General features: G+C 40.1%; 1 protein-coding gene across 1 annotated transcript; it reads right to left on the bottom strand.

Annotated features, from left to right (window-relative positions):
* Window positions 1-6,003: 6,003 nt before the first annotated feature.
* On the bottom strand, window positions 6,004-14,253 carry LOC124673276 (cilia- and flagella-associated protein 251-like). The gene is made up of 4 exons (XM_047209390.1): window positions 14,113-14,253; window positions 7,290-8,802; window positions 7,124-7,207; window positions 6,004-6,341 (listed from the first exon to the last, which is right to left on the bottom strand). The coding sequence occupies exons 2-4, from the start codon at window positions 8,752-8,754 to the stop codon at window positions 6,265-6,267; spliced, it is 1,626 nt and encodes a 541-aa protein (XP_047065346.1). The 5' UTR covers window positions 8,755-8,802; window positions 14,113-14,253; the 3' UTR covers window positions 6,004-6,264.
* Between the last annotated feature and the right edge of the window lie 295 nt (window positions 14,254-14,548).

Genomic DNA, 14,548 nt, shown 5'->3' on the forward strand with positions numbered 1-14,548 from the left:
TTAATATGTGAGTGTCAAGATATATCTAAATTTAGACAAATTTACAATATTTAGCTTAATACCTTTGTCTCTTATGTTTTTGTTTACTCAGAGAGACGGACTGACTGACTGACTGACTAATTTGTGTGACTGACTGACTGACTAATTTGTGTGACTGACTAGCTCTAGCTCAGAGAGAACATGATGTATCTATCCAAAATCTACGCTATCTATGTGATCTGTGTCCAACTCCAAAATGATGTAGTAGATTGTTTAACTGAACCTACAACCGACGTTCAGAGTCGTCCAAGTTCTAGCTAGGAGTACAGCTAGCACAGTGGTTACGCGCGTGACCGTTAGTGATCATCGCTGACCATGCATTGGTCGATCAAACAGTTAGCCATACGTCGCACTCATCGAGTTCAAGCTTTTTAATAATGTTAGCGAATCGATCCGACGGCGGTTAGCCATCGTTGGCTTGTTGCTGCCTGCATGCTAGTGAGTTGGCGGGCAGTCAACCTCCAATCCCCCACGCGTAAAAGTGTCCAAAAACTACCAACGCACCGTTGCCTTTCTAGCTTTCATCTCGTCCATCGTCACCCGTCCTTGCTATACTCGGCAATGTTTCTTGCTGTTCACAAAGTCCAAGCTAGCAACAAAGTCTCGCTACCCTGACTACCTACAACAAAGTAGGGCGCTTAGAGAAGCAGCAAAGACTACATAAAGGCGTCCTTTTCCCAATATTTGTTTTCTATTCATGGGATTTTCTCCCTACTTTTCACAGTATGAACTCAGTATTGATATCTAGGTAGGCTTCAACAACCCAATTAATCAAAAGGTGCATGTTTTGCATGGTCGACAAACATATGCCATGTGTAACGATCACCGGATTCACAACATTTTACTCTCATTTTTGGTTGAGTGAGTAGTGTCTTGGATTTAATATCACACTGATGACCGGCAGTTATATATCCATGCTAGGAGAGTAGGAAAGAAGTCACCTTTCATGTTACCTCTGTTGAATTAATATAATTTTCTAGTCACTTCTATCCGATCCGTCTTTTGGTTGCACTAGCTAGAGCATGCAAATTTCACATGGTATCAGAGTTACAAGTTCATGGGTTGCAATCCTAGCCAACACAGTATTTTAAATAAATATTTTCGGCCTCCCTAAAAAATACAAGGATACACGTATAAGACCGGTGCGAGATCTAAAAAAAAGGCACACTGGCCTAGACACGAGGGGAGGTGTTGAATATAATTATCCAGTCTCTTTCATCGGATCGGTCTTTTGGTTGCATTGGCTAAAGCATGCAATTCCACAACCTCACCATCCAAAATTTGACCAACAACAACTCAAGCTACCTTTTCTTTCACATCTCTAGCTCAACGCCATGAACACTACTTGCTACAATCTGCATCATTTCTCTGCAGCCCAAACTAGCAATAAGCAATTGATCGATCGGTATAAGTATGGGGACTTAGAGAATCACCAACAAAATAATAACCAGAGATATACCCATTGCCATTCAATCCGTTCTCTCTCCACCACCATTGGTTTTCCGCCGGCTCATCTTGTGTACTATACTCCTTCCATTCAGAATCACCGCACCTTATAGACTTAGTCAAAGTCAAAATTATAATAAAAATAGAAGAAAAAATATCAACATTCATAATATCAAATGCATATAAGTTAAAAGTATACTTTACTATGATTCTGATACCAAATATTATAGATGTTGATATTCTTTCTAAATATTTGTTCAATTTTTTTTTACTTTGACTAAACCCAGAACACGAGGTAATTGCGAACAGGATGAGTACTACTCCATCCATTACAATTCTTGTCGTGGTTTTAATTAGTTCAAATTTAAACTACTACAATCATGGCAAAAATAATTATGGAACTGGGGGGAGTATTAATTAACTCTGAGACTCACTCTACTCTACGTATCTATTGCTGCATCTGCATTCATGCGTGCAAACAACGGCTAGCTAGCAAGATAAGCATGCATGCATGTGCATCCATGTCTGCAACGAACTCAATTTAGCTCTTTCTGAAAAATTAGAAGGTAGCTGCACGAACATTCAGATGCTCGATGTCTGAACAGCTAGAGGACATGGAAAGGGAGACCTCAACATATTTTCTGTACTAACCGTCATTGTCGATCTCAGGTGGCTGTGCGTGTGCATAAAAATCCTTGCATGCATGCAACCGCCAACCGGTGTACGTACTCGTTTTTTTCGATGTGGTGCCGGTTACATGCATGAGTGTTTTTTGTTCTCCCAATAATTGGGGTCATGTCATGCACTTTCTCTATTTTTCACAACCGTGTGCTGGGTAGTGGTTGCTGGTCGGGGGCTATATAGTCCTTTTTTTTGAGAATTTATATAGTCCTTTTGTTTTCCTCTCTCTTGTAGATTTCTAACTCTCAGACGATCTCTTGACGGAAGGTAACATGCCACAGGAAGACATAGGAACAAAGTTCACCTTACAGGACGGCATGATTCACAAGCAAAATGAACGGTCGAAAGCAAACAGAACGCGATCATGCATGGGCAGGAATCAAATGATACGGCGGCCACAGTGAAACTCTACTATATTTACCTTGCCGTGCATGCCATCCCTGTCCCCTGTTTAATATCTTCCTGAAACCCACCCAAGACAGGCACTTTGCAAGGCGATTTTTTTTTTTTTACTTTTTCCATTAATTCTACAAATAATACTCGATTTTAATTTTTTTCAAAAATAATAAATCGTTGGGTTAGGAAAACCCGTACTAATCGGGTTAGAGAAACCTGATTAGTACTAGTCGGGGTAGAGGAACCCGACTGCCCCCTAGCTGCATGTGCATGCATGCATGTGCTTGATGCTAATCGGGTTAGTGTTCCCCAATTAGTACTAATTGGGGAACACTAATTAACCCGACGGTGTATTATTTTAAAAAGTTCAAAATAGAGTATTATTTATAAAATTAATGAAAAAATATTATTAAAAAAATCGCCTTTGCAAGCATCGCTGTAACTAACTCCCTGCGGCCCAACTACTAACTAAGGTCTAAGAGGAGCAAACAGACTAATATGCAATGCATATCTCAAAGTGAACAGCACGAACCTGCATTTTTCTCATCCTAGCCTGAGGTGCGGACATAAGGAAATTATTATTTTGTTAGATGCTTCTTGTCTTCTAAAATACTAAAATGAAGCACAACACTCCTGCATATATCTAAGAGCTCACCGACGCATGGCTGAAAAACTCATTGCACAAGGAAGCATGGCTAGTCACCACGCGCATTTTGTTAATGTGGTGGTGGTGGTGGTGTGTGTGTGTGCGGGTGGCGGGGGGTCTTAAGGTGAGGTGGCGAAGCTAGCCGACCCTGGGAAAAATGCAAAGACAACAAGCTAAGTACCATTTGCGCATGAAAAGCATCGGTAAAGCTATCAAGTTTTGCTACACCTTACGTGAAATTCCTAGCCTGAGCCCGGGCAGCTGGGCCGGGAGGTGGCTCCGCCACTGGATGTTGCTTACTATGTTAGGGTGGTCAAGCAGTGAAATTGTTCTTAGAAATATTTATTTTTCTTCAACAATATAGAAGTTATGTGGAAAATTATTCACCCGATGGATTGCCACGTGCAAATTATCCAACAGAAGTTTAGCTGTATGTAATTTGTTCATGCATGTACCCCATGTGAACCAATATGTGTGATTGTGATGGACCATGCAAACATGCATTGCAATCCTTGCATGTGCACAGAACTGGCGGGTAACATGCGATGGACTTCCCCTCCCCAGCCTATCGATCATGTTGAAACGTTACCGAGACTGGATCCGTGCAAGTTAGGCCTTGCACCATGGAAAATACATGTGGAGAGAACGTGTCATGTCACGTCCACAAACTAGTATGTGCTTAATACATGCATCTATGCTTTCTTTTTCGAAAGTGGCTCATGTTTGTGTGGTCTATATATAGTTACCATACGTACGCATTTATATGGCTGAATATGAATCGTCATGAAATACTGGAGATGCATCACATATATAGCCATTGCTGCCGGATTTGGTTCTCTTGTAGTCGATGTTTGTACAAAAACCAGTAGCTTGCTAATGATTGCTGGGAGGTCCCTATCACGCAACGTACTGTTGCTATCTTCCATAGTCGCTTGTGATATTTCTGAAAAATATATGTGTTGGCACTATTCTACAAAACAACTCTGGGATATCTTGATTTGGTCATTTTCTTAGAAATAGAAACACCCAGATAGCTGGATATCTTTGTAGTTTCAATGCTAAGCATCGCCATACACATCTACATCATATTCTAGCTAGATAGTAGTACTGCACAACTTGTGAAATAATTCATGAAAATTATGTTGTAGCCATTAACGTTATACGTACATACAAGCATATTTTTAGATTATATCTGGGCTGAAAAGTTCTGATTCAGCTAACCCATAATTTCGTCAACTATCTTGTCACTTTCTTCATAAAATCCAATCCCTCGATTTCTTTGTGGGTGATGTTCTCCACCTGATTATGCTGATTTCTTGAAACATCGATCTAGCCAGCTGTTGCCTCACGTTTTGCATCCATGAGCTAGGTCTGAGAGTTTCCGTGCACCTCGGTCATGATCAACGAGGTTGCTTTCCACCATTTTGTATGGTGAATTCAAGATGGCTAATAACCGCAAGAAAAACACAGATATATGCATGACTTGCGTGATGAAATGAAATGTCAGGCTGTTTATGCGTCGGTGTGTGGCTTTCATCCTTGTCCGGCCCATCAGCCCATGTGACCACAAGGCATAGCCTTATCTTGCTGCCTAAATATGTAGCTAGGTCAAGAGTGCATGGTGTCATGGTGATATTATTTATTGGTGCATGTCATTTTCTAGAATGCAGAAACATTTCTCATGAAGAGCCAACCTCTTGTGAGAAAATCCAATCTAACCAAGTTTTTTTAGCACAAGAAAAATAAACTCCTATATAACTGCAGTTATGGCTGTAGACGTGCAAGTTATATTCAAGCAAAAAAAAACTGAGCCAATAATTCAGTTATGTGCATAAAGTTGACTTCACGGGACTGCATCAGTTTTTTTTTTTTGACTACGTAGGATTTTATATGTCATCAATTAATTTCACATGAATGAATTGTAGTTGTGAACACCGTAGTAAGATGGTGAAATGGGTTAGCTGAATCAGAACTTTTCAGCCTAGATATAATCTTAAATGTCAAATTTCCAACCCAGATTTAAGCCTTGCTTGTTTTCTATAACCTTAGGAATGGAATGAGTTTTGTCACACTTGCCTTCAAGTCCGAGCATTTCGTAGATGATGCCCTTGTAGTCACACCATAAGTGCTAGTGCTCCTACTAAAACAGGGATACCTTGATATCAGTTAGTCAAGGGCCTTGCCCAATAGAGAATTTCATTTTTGCTCGAACCGGATGATGATAAATTCTCATGTCCAGTTCTTTTAGGAGATGGATCCTAAAGTGTTCACCTATCCTAATAAGAGTACTGTTACAGATATGCCAAGAAGCCAACTTGCCTCTTTTCCTTTGTCAAGTACTGAGAATGGGATGTAAGTCACATAATCAACTATACTACACCACCATCAATTTCATTTCTTACCAACAATATATAAGATCATTAACTATATGCACAAGATATTTCTTTTGACATGTCAATGTAATATAACAAAGGAGTAAACATTACAATGACATGAATGATGGGTAGAAATAATTATGCCTGGCACGGGACAATGGGAGATCACTGGTACCACGTTTTGTAGTGAGGGTACTGGACTAACCCAAATCCTATCCAGAATCATAAATTCCAAGCCCATTCAGCCCGTGAAGATCCCGCGCGTACGGGCCAGGCTGACAAGTAGAAATTAACAATGATATCATGCATGTCAGTTTCAACCAAAGTAATGCAAAAAAAAGTTATTTCCCACGTTCCAAAATTCTTGTCTTGGTTTTATTTAAATTTAAAACAGATCACTACCAGGAAATATCTACAAAAAAATGACATGAAAGGGTATAAACAGTTAGACCTTGACGATTTACTCTTATAACTACATCATATTACAACAAACCCAGAGCACAAGGGCGAGCGAGTATGCAAGAGCAATAGGAGAGAGGAAAAATGAACTGCATGGCAATGGATGGCCCTTTAACAGAAAAAGAGTTATTACAGGAGCAGAACATGTCCTTTCTGCAATTTATACATGAGTAAGTCCTTTTCAGCTCTACAGTTTTTTCTCCCGGCGTCTCATTCCTGGCACTACCGCTGCTTTGACGAACCATTTGGAGGAGATTTCCCCAGAACATTCAAAGCCTTCATCCGGTGTAGCTCCTTACCTGCGACATAGTGTTAGTGCATGACACACGATGTGATTTCTTGAAATGGATTCGATAACAAAATTTCGCTATGGTAAATATATGACAAAGTGGGCCACAACAAAGATGATATTTAGATGGCAAATGCATGCCAAATAGATTCACACTGGATATCACTCGAGAATTCTAGCATTGAGATTGCAGTAAAGTGCACTCCGCATATGCTTATTCAAGTTTTGCAGCTTGTAGAAAACCCTTAGTGCTGACTGCCAACACGTTAATACTGTAATTTGTGGCACTGAGATTCCAGGAAACTACATATATGCGAATCAAAGTGAAGGCATGTTTTTCAGGCAGAGTGATTGCGCATCAGCTCAATGTTCAAATGATGGATCAAACGGCTACCTAGTTGGCATGCAAGGACATTAGATACATCTTACATCGTAGCTCTGGCACTTGTGAAAACCCTTAGTTCTGGTTATTGACATACTAATACTGTAATTTCAGAGTTGTCATTATTTCGGCCGTATGCATCATCTTGATGCAGAGGCTGGGGAAACCCATTTCGAAAAAAAGAGTTGTCATTATATTTGTGCTTAGCATAGGCCATAATGAGGTGTTAGGTTAGGCAATACAGTGTGCACACTGCACTGCAATAGACAAAGAATGAATGATTACAGTGCATCAGATGCTACAGATAGCAACAAAGTTACCACCATATCAAGCAATTGAAATTTTGTGGCAGAAATATGCAACATGAGAAACAGTCCAATAAAAGCAAAATATGGCAAGTGGTGTATCACCTTCCGCCACTAGGAGGTGTATTGCCCTTTTCTCCAGCTCAATTGCATGCATGCTTCGACCAGTCGCTGAGAGCGATCTAAGCACTATAATCAGGGGACCAAGTCAATAATGTGAGTGGGAAAATGCAATGTACAAGTAAACTATGGTGCCAGAAAAATGTCTTACTTCGCATGTAACCCTCCTGGGATGACCGATCACAGTTCTCCAAGTATGTCTGCAATCGATTATATCTCTCGCTCCAGTACGAATTTTGGTTGCTTGAGCTATGGATATCACCTTGAACGGCGGTACCAGGAGTAGCTGGTGGCTCATTAGCAGAAGCAACATAAGGTTCATATTCCTCAGGTATAGCATTTGCTTTTTCAGGAGATTCAGATGGTAATATCCCTACAGATTTGGCAATGGGAGATTCAGATGGTACTATCCCTACAGATTCAGATGGTACTATCCCTACAGATTTGGCAATGGGAGATGCCATTTCAGATGGCACTAAACCCCCAGAATCAGCAACAGAAGGTGCCACTTGTGGTGTATTGACCTGATCATTAAGCACCTTTAGCTCCTCCTCTTTTGTTCCAGCTTCAGCAATAGCAGGTGCCACATCTGGCTTATTGACCTGATCATGTTGCACCATTTGCCGTTCATCCTCTTTTATTCCTGATTCAACAATAGGAGGTGCCACTTCTGGCTGATTGACCTGGTCATGTTGCACCTTTTGCCACCCCTCCTCTTTTATTCCAGATTCAGCAATTAAAGGTTGCACTTCCAGTGCTACTTCTGGCTGATTGATCTGATCATGCTGCACCTTTTGTTGTCCCTCCTCCTTTATTCCAGATTCAGCAATTAGAGGTGGCACTTCCGGCTTATTGACCTGGTCATGTTGCACTATTTGCTGTTCCTCCAGCTCTTTTATTCCAGATTCAGCAGTAGGGGGTGGCATTTCGGGCTTACTGGCCTGATCATGTTGCACCTGACGTTCTTCTTGCTCTCGCCGTTTCTCGCTTCCATTATCCTTCAACTCTTGAGAAGAGTTTATTTTACTATGTTCAGTTTCCATATTTTGCTGTTCCTCCAGCTCTTTTATTCCAGATTCAGCAGTAGGGGGTGGCATTTCTGGCTTACTGGCGTGATCATGTTGCACCTGCTGTTCTTCTTGCTCTCGCGGTTTCCCGCTTCCATTATCCTTCAACTCTTGAGAAGAGTTCATTTTACTATGTTCAGTTTCCATATTTAGCTGTTCCTTCTGCTCTTTTGTTTTCTCTATTCCTTTACCCTTCAACTCTTGAGAAGAGTTATCTTTACTATGTTTGCTTTCGACATTTTTCAGGTCCTGCTGCTCTTTTGTTTTGTCTCTTCCATTACCCTTCAACTCCTGAGAGGAGCTAAGTTTACTATGTTCAGACTCCACTTTTCGTCGGACATAAACATTATGGTAAACAGGGCCTGAAGGAGCATCAGTATGCAGCCGTTTTGTGCCCACAACCTTTACTGAATCTTCAGCAGGACCTTTATCCTTTGGCAGCATAGAAGTGCCTTGAGACATATTTACGACGTTTGTACCTTTGTTTAGCAGCTCAGGTAATGATGCTATTTTCACCGAGAATGTTAATTGCTTGTCACTGGATGGCATGGCTCCTCCAAGAATTTTCTACATTATAATCATCAATGTTGATAGAACCTGCAATACATGAAATGCTTTCCATCAGTAACATGAACATGGACCACAAAAGATAATTAGCAAAAGAAACAACAGTTCAAAAAATAGCAGGAAAAGAATAACACTTCAGCGTTATTGTTCAGTGATGTAGCATCTGTGGTTCAGAGTTCAGACCTTTGTCTCTAGTTTATTGCAGCTTTATCAAATCGAAACAGGCATTTCGGCTGGACCTTCATGAGAAAATGCTGGATCACTATATGGAACAACGCTCTACTATTTATTTGAAAGGAAAATATACATTATAAAACAATAAAGCAAAGTCTACCATAGGATCTATAAAGCATAGATTGCATGGTTTAGTTTTTTACCAAATCCAAGACAAGATAACTGTAGTGCTCAAGAAAGCAGGTGGTACCCTTTTTTATAGAACGTACAAAAAGCATTTGCACACCTTTGCAGCAAGTGACCATTCTGTCAGCACGAATACAGAACATACAAGCGAAAAGGGAGAACACACAACACATCTGCTAGACGCTACTCCTAACAGCGACTCACTGACGAGAGCTACGGTGGCAGCCTTGTCCCAACATCAGCACACATCCAACATACTCAAGCGAAAGTGAGCAACACATAACACAGCTACTAGACCCTACTCCTCACAGTGGCTTAACTTAATTCACGCAACCTGCGGTGGTAGCCCTGTCTCCACCACTTCCCCTCTACTATGATACCATCTGTTACAGCTAGAAAATCATGGCTGTCATCTTGGAAAACTGTACTATCTATTTCTTTCCACACTGGCCATACATGTAGCACCACTATGGAGCCAAACTTGTAAATGCACATTTTGCTTCTCAGTCAAGTAGATTTGCATCGGACTATGGCTAACAATGATTAGCGGAAGAAACAATTTCCAGACATGGGGCATCTGACTTGACCAGCAAAAAATAAAAATAAAAAAGAAATGTTTCCGGTGCTATAGTAAAAGAAGGTAGGACAATGACACATACGGTGAATAGGCGGTTCAGGGGCCAGTATATTAACTATTATGAATATAATTAATCTATTTGTAACCAATTAACCATCTGAAAACTCTAACTGGCATTAGGCAAGACCTCTTCTTGAATCATCGGATCGCCACAAACTAAAAATTTCCGGACACTCATGTTTTAATGCTTAGTGTATATTCACTTATCAGTTCCTTCGAAGATGAATGACAAAGGAAACTGAAAATCTGATGCATGACCACCCCCATCGGACAACCTTTGAAACGACAGATCATTAGTCAATTCACATGCAGTTTCAATCAGGTGTTACAAATTAAAATCAAACTTCGAATATTATTTTTATAAAAAAATATTAGAAGCTACAAATCATGATCACACAAATGTACTTGTAAATACAGATCCTATGGTAGTATGGCAGGACCTTAGAGTCAAACTAATTATTGGTCAGACCTCACGTAGTTTGACTTCAAAATGCGCATGATAATGCAGTCACATTGTTTAGAAATTAACCAAAAGGACACAAACAACTCCAGATAGAATCTAGTTCACATGTTTTATAAGATACTGTCCGTATACAAATATAGTTTTACTTCATTTCAAGCAACATAATAGATCAATCTTTTTCGCGTACGAAAACTAGAGAATATTGACTTATATTAAGTAAAAACAAAATCAGACAACTCTAAGTATTGGTATTAGGTCTAACAAAATAACTGATACAATAAATATTATATCTAATGAAAAATAAACAACCTCATTTATAAATCTAGTGCAGACTGCAGTAAAGTATGCAAAATTAATCATTGTGATTTTATTAACACTGAACAGCAAAGACCAAACGCGGTAGTACTAGAAATGTCATACTTTTTATGTTGAAATGCCATATCGTATGAATTTCAAATATAAAGCATACGAGGTTATAAGCCAGCATATAACTTCATCAATTTTTGCCCATAAGCTGAGTTATGAGTTATCCTTTATTTCAGAACAATAGCAAAGGCAGCAAAGAAGGACCAAATGGGTAGTACTAGAAATTTTAGGTCTTCAGTCTTCTCATGATTTCTTCTATTCAATTGAAGGTACTTTCATGATATTCCCAAACTAGGAAAAACATTATTTTAGTTTTCTTGAGATATCAATGATGTATGCACAATAAATTACGTCCACTATAAATCACAGACCAAGTCGGAATCCCCATTTTCATCTAATTACCTAGGACAAGTACTACCAATAATCGCATAGATTCACGTCTACAACTAATTAGGTCAAAACATAAAATCGGATTATATCACAACTGTTGAATAATAAAATGGAGATAGGCGGGAAAGTTCCATCTTTTCTTTGAACTTAAATGATTTGATCATATCCCATCGACTCATTCCATATCCCCTGTGTCAGCTACCACAAAAAAATTGCAGCTCATGCACATTCACAAACAATCATCAAAGGAGGGAAACACCAAGGTAGATTTTAATGATCAAATGCTAATTCGACGCTGACATGGAACACGTAGTACTTTAAGAAAACGCATGATCTGTTCTCTTGGATTTAAGATAATTTCTTGATATTCCCAAGCCAGGCAAAACAAGAAATTACTTTTCTCGAAACATCGATACTGTACGCACAATGAATCACCTCCACTATAAATCACAGACCAATCAGTTGTGTAAGTGTGAAATCACCATCTTTATTTAATTACCTATGGCAGGTGCTACCAAAAATGGCACATGTTCACAACCAGAAACAATTAGGTCGACCCACAGAAGCAGACTATATCATACAATGATTGAACAATAAAATGGAGATGGCCAGGGAAATACCGTCTTTTTTTTAACTTAACTGATAATATCATATCATACGACATAGACTCATCCCATCTCCCTTATGAAAGCTACCACCCCAAAAATGGCAATCTCTTTCACATTCAAAAGCAATTAAGTAGGATAAACAAAGGCCGGCAAACACCAAGGATGATTGTAACAGTTGAATAGCTAATTTGACGCTGGCATCTATGATGTATCACATGGTAAGGGACTTCAATAAATACTTCCTAGTTTGCATTTTGCAAGGGATTAAATCTGGAGTTAACCTAACTTCTCTCATTTACTTATCTCCATTACCAGCTGACAATTCAATAGCTCAGTTCTAGGGCACCAGGCGTAGAAGAAAACAAAGCTGGTAATGATTTTAATTGGCACTTGAAGAGATAGCAAAATGTATGTGCACAATAAAAACCTAACAAAAAAACAGCATTATGCAGGAATTCTTGTTAAATCATCAAAAATCTAAGTATATCGCTTTGTAACCATGAAAACTCTAATCTTCATTATGCAAAAAATCTTGTTAAACAATTACATCACTTCGACCTAAAAAAATATCCCAGGGATTCATTTAATTCACTTGTCAGTTCATTTATACACAAATATCATGTCCAAAATGACAACAGAAAACATGTTAACTGAAAAGGCAACGAATGAACACCTCCGCAGGACTAGCCTTTGAAATGATGGCTCATTAGTTACTAAACATATAGTAATGAGTCTATTCAATAATGATGTTGCAAATTAAAATCAAGCTTTGCCAGTTAACATTTGTACAGTGTATTGTTAGTAGCTACCTACAAATGATCACACAAAAGATCTTCAAATACAGTAAGGCAGTATGATACCACCTTAGTGTTACTGAACCATAAGTGTTTCAAATACGGTATGGTAATAAGTATTAAATCTAATCAAACTGAGCAAAAAAAATCTGATCAAATTGAGCAACCAGGTTTATATGTACGTAGTGCAGACAGCAGTACACTATGCAAAACTAATCACAGTAATCTTGTTAACACTGAACAGTGGGTTTTTTAGTCTTCATTTATGTTGAAATGCCATGTTGTGTGATTTCAAGTATAGAGCATGGCAGTTTAAATGTAGGCATCTAGCATAACAGAATCATAACCTCAGCAAAAAAATTACCCAGGCTGAGCTATCCTATAATTATATCCTAATGATATCAAAAGCAGCACAGAAGGACTTAGTACAGTACTACTACAACATGTTAGGTCTTCAGTCTTGTCATGCCCTTTTCTCTTGAATTGAAGATCTTTTCATGAGATTCCCAAACTAAGCATAACATTAAATTACTTTTCTTGAAACATCAGTGCTGCACGCGCAGTGAATTACCACTAGTATATTGATAAACTAGATGGTGCTATAAGTGTGAAATCCCCATTTTCATATAATTACCTCTGCTAGCTGACTGAAAACGGTTCACATCCACAAACAATTAGGCCAATACACGGAAACAGACTATATCATAAACGATCAAGTGAAAAAGATCAAGATAGGCAGGAAAATCCCGTCTTTTATGAACTGGACTGGTCATTTAATATCCCATCGACTCACCCCCAAATCCATCACGATAGCTACCGCCTAAAATGGAAGCTCGTGCACATTCACAAATATCAAATAGGACAAATAGCAAGGCTGACTGTAACGATTGCATTTCTAGTTTAATGCTGACATGGCTCGCATGGTGCTTTAAGAAAACCTTGCCAGTTCCCAAGGGATTAAATCATAAACGATTGAACCATAAAATGGAGATGAGAGGTAAAATCCCATCTTTCTAAAATGAACTGATGATATCATACCCCATCATCTCATCCCACATCCCTTATATCGGATACACTATAATACTAGGTCGTTCATATTCACAAACAATTAAGTGGGGTGACCAAATGTCAGCAACCACCCAAAATAGTGGTAGGTCTTAATTATTTACTATCAAACTGGATCTTACATCGATCACGTGGCGCTTCAATAAGAGAACTTTCCTAGTTTCAAAGGGTTAAATCTGCAGTTAACCTAAATTTCCCCCAATTTACTTGTTTCCATTAGCAGCTGAGAATTGAAGAGTCCAGTTCTAGGGAAATAAATAAAGCTCGGTAGTAGTAATGTCGACTGGCGCTTGGAGAGGGATACTAGCAAATTGTATTCACACAGTAAAACCTAACAAAAAAAGGCAAATTTTATCCGATTGCTTTGGCGTCTAATAGAGCCAGGGGCACGGATGGATGCTGGAAGGCTAGGTCCTCGGTTCTCCCAAGGGATAGAGTTGCCTGGCAGCAGCTCGTCCGAGCTAGTACAGACTCAAACGGGTGCAAGCAAGCAAAGACCTCGCAACCTCCGCACAATTTCTACTCCTTCCCCCTAACCCCAATCCCTACTAGTACCAGCAGGAGCACGGGCGAATCGGTCGCGAGCCAGGGGGGTTCAAATTCGGGGGGAATAGAGCCCACCATGAGCGCAGCGCCTCGGAAGGAAGGAAGACTCACCCGAGATCGGAGGTGTGTGGGTGCTGCCGGTCCGGCCGTTGAGAAGTTCCCTCTCGCCTGCTCCCGTACTGGACCGAAGACGCGCGCGCGAGCGAGCAAGCGAGCTACGGTGGGTGGCCCGAGGGAGGCAGCGGAGGACGGGGGAGGACGCCGGCGAGGTGGGGCGATCGGAGAGGAGGGAGGTTGGAATGATTCGGGGAAGAGAGGGAGGGATTTGGCGTTGATTTGGGGGAAAGGAATCCAACGGAAAACTCTGGAGTTGTGCCAGCCGTCGGATCCGGATGTCCATTGATGGCGAAGGAGCTTTTACCTGCTAGTGCATCTCCAACATCGCAACCCATGTGTTTCTGTCCGAACTAGTGGATAGGTTACGCACAATTTCAATGGGGCGGCCCAAACGGTCCGACTCGCGTGGACCCAACCCACTCGTTCATCA

Source organism: Lolium rigidum, chromosome 7 (genome assembly GCF_022539505.1).
Source record: "Lolium rigidum isolate FL_2022 chromosome 7, APGP_CSIRO_Lrig_0.1, whole genome shotgun sequence".
Lineage (NCBI taxonomy): Eukaryota > Viridiplantae > Streptophyta > Magnoliopsida > Poales > Poaceae > Lolium > Lolium rigidum.

Bases quoted from the DNA above. Each gene is read 5' to 3' on its own strand.
- LOC124673276 (XM_047209390.1), bottom strand. From the start codon at position 8,754: ATGCCATCCAGTGACAAGCAATTAACATTCTCGGTGAAAATAGCATCA. The intron at 7,208-7,289 runs GTAAGACATTTT...CCCTGATTATAG, and splicing joins CCAGGAGGGTTACATGCGAA to TGCTTAGATCGCTCTCAGCG. The intron at 6,342-7,123 runs GTGATACACCAC...ACTATGTCGCAG, and splicing joins ACACCTCCTAGTGGCGGAAG to GTAAGGAGCTACACCGGATG.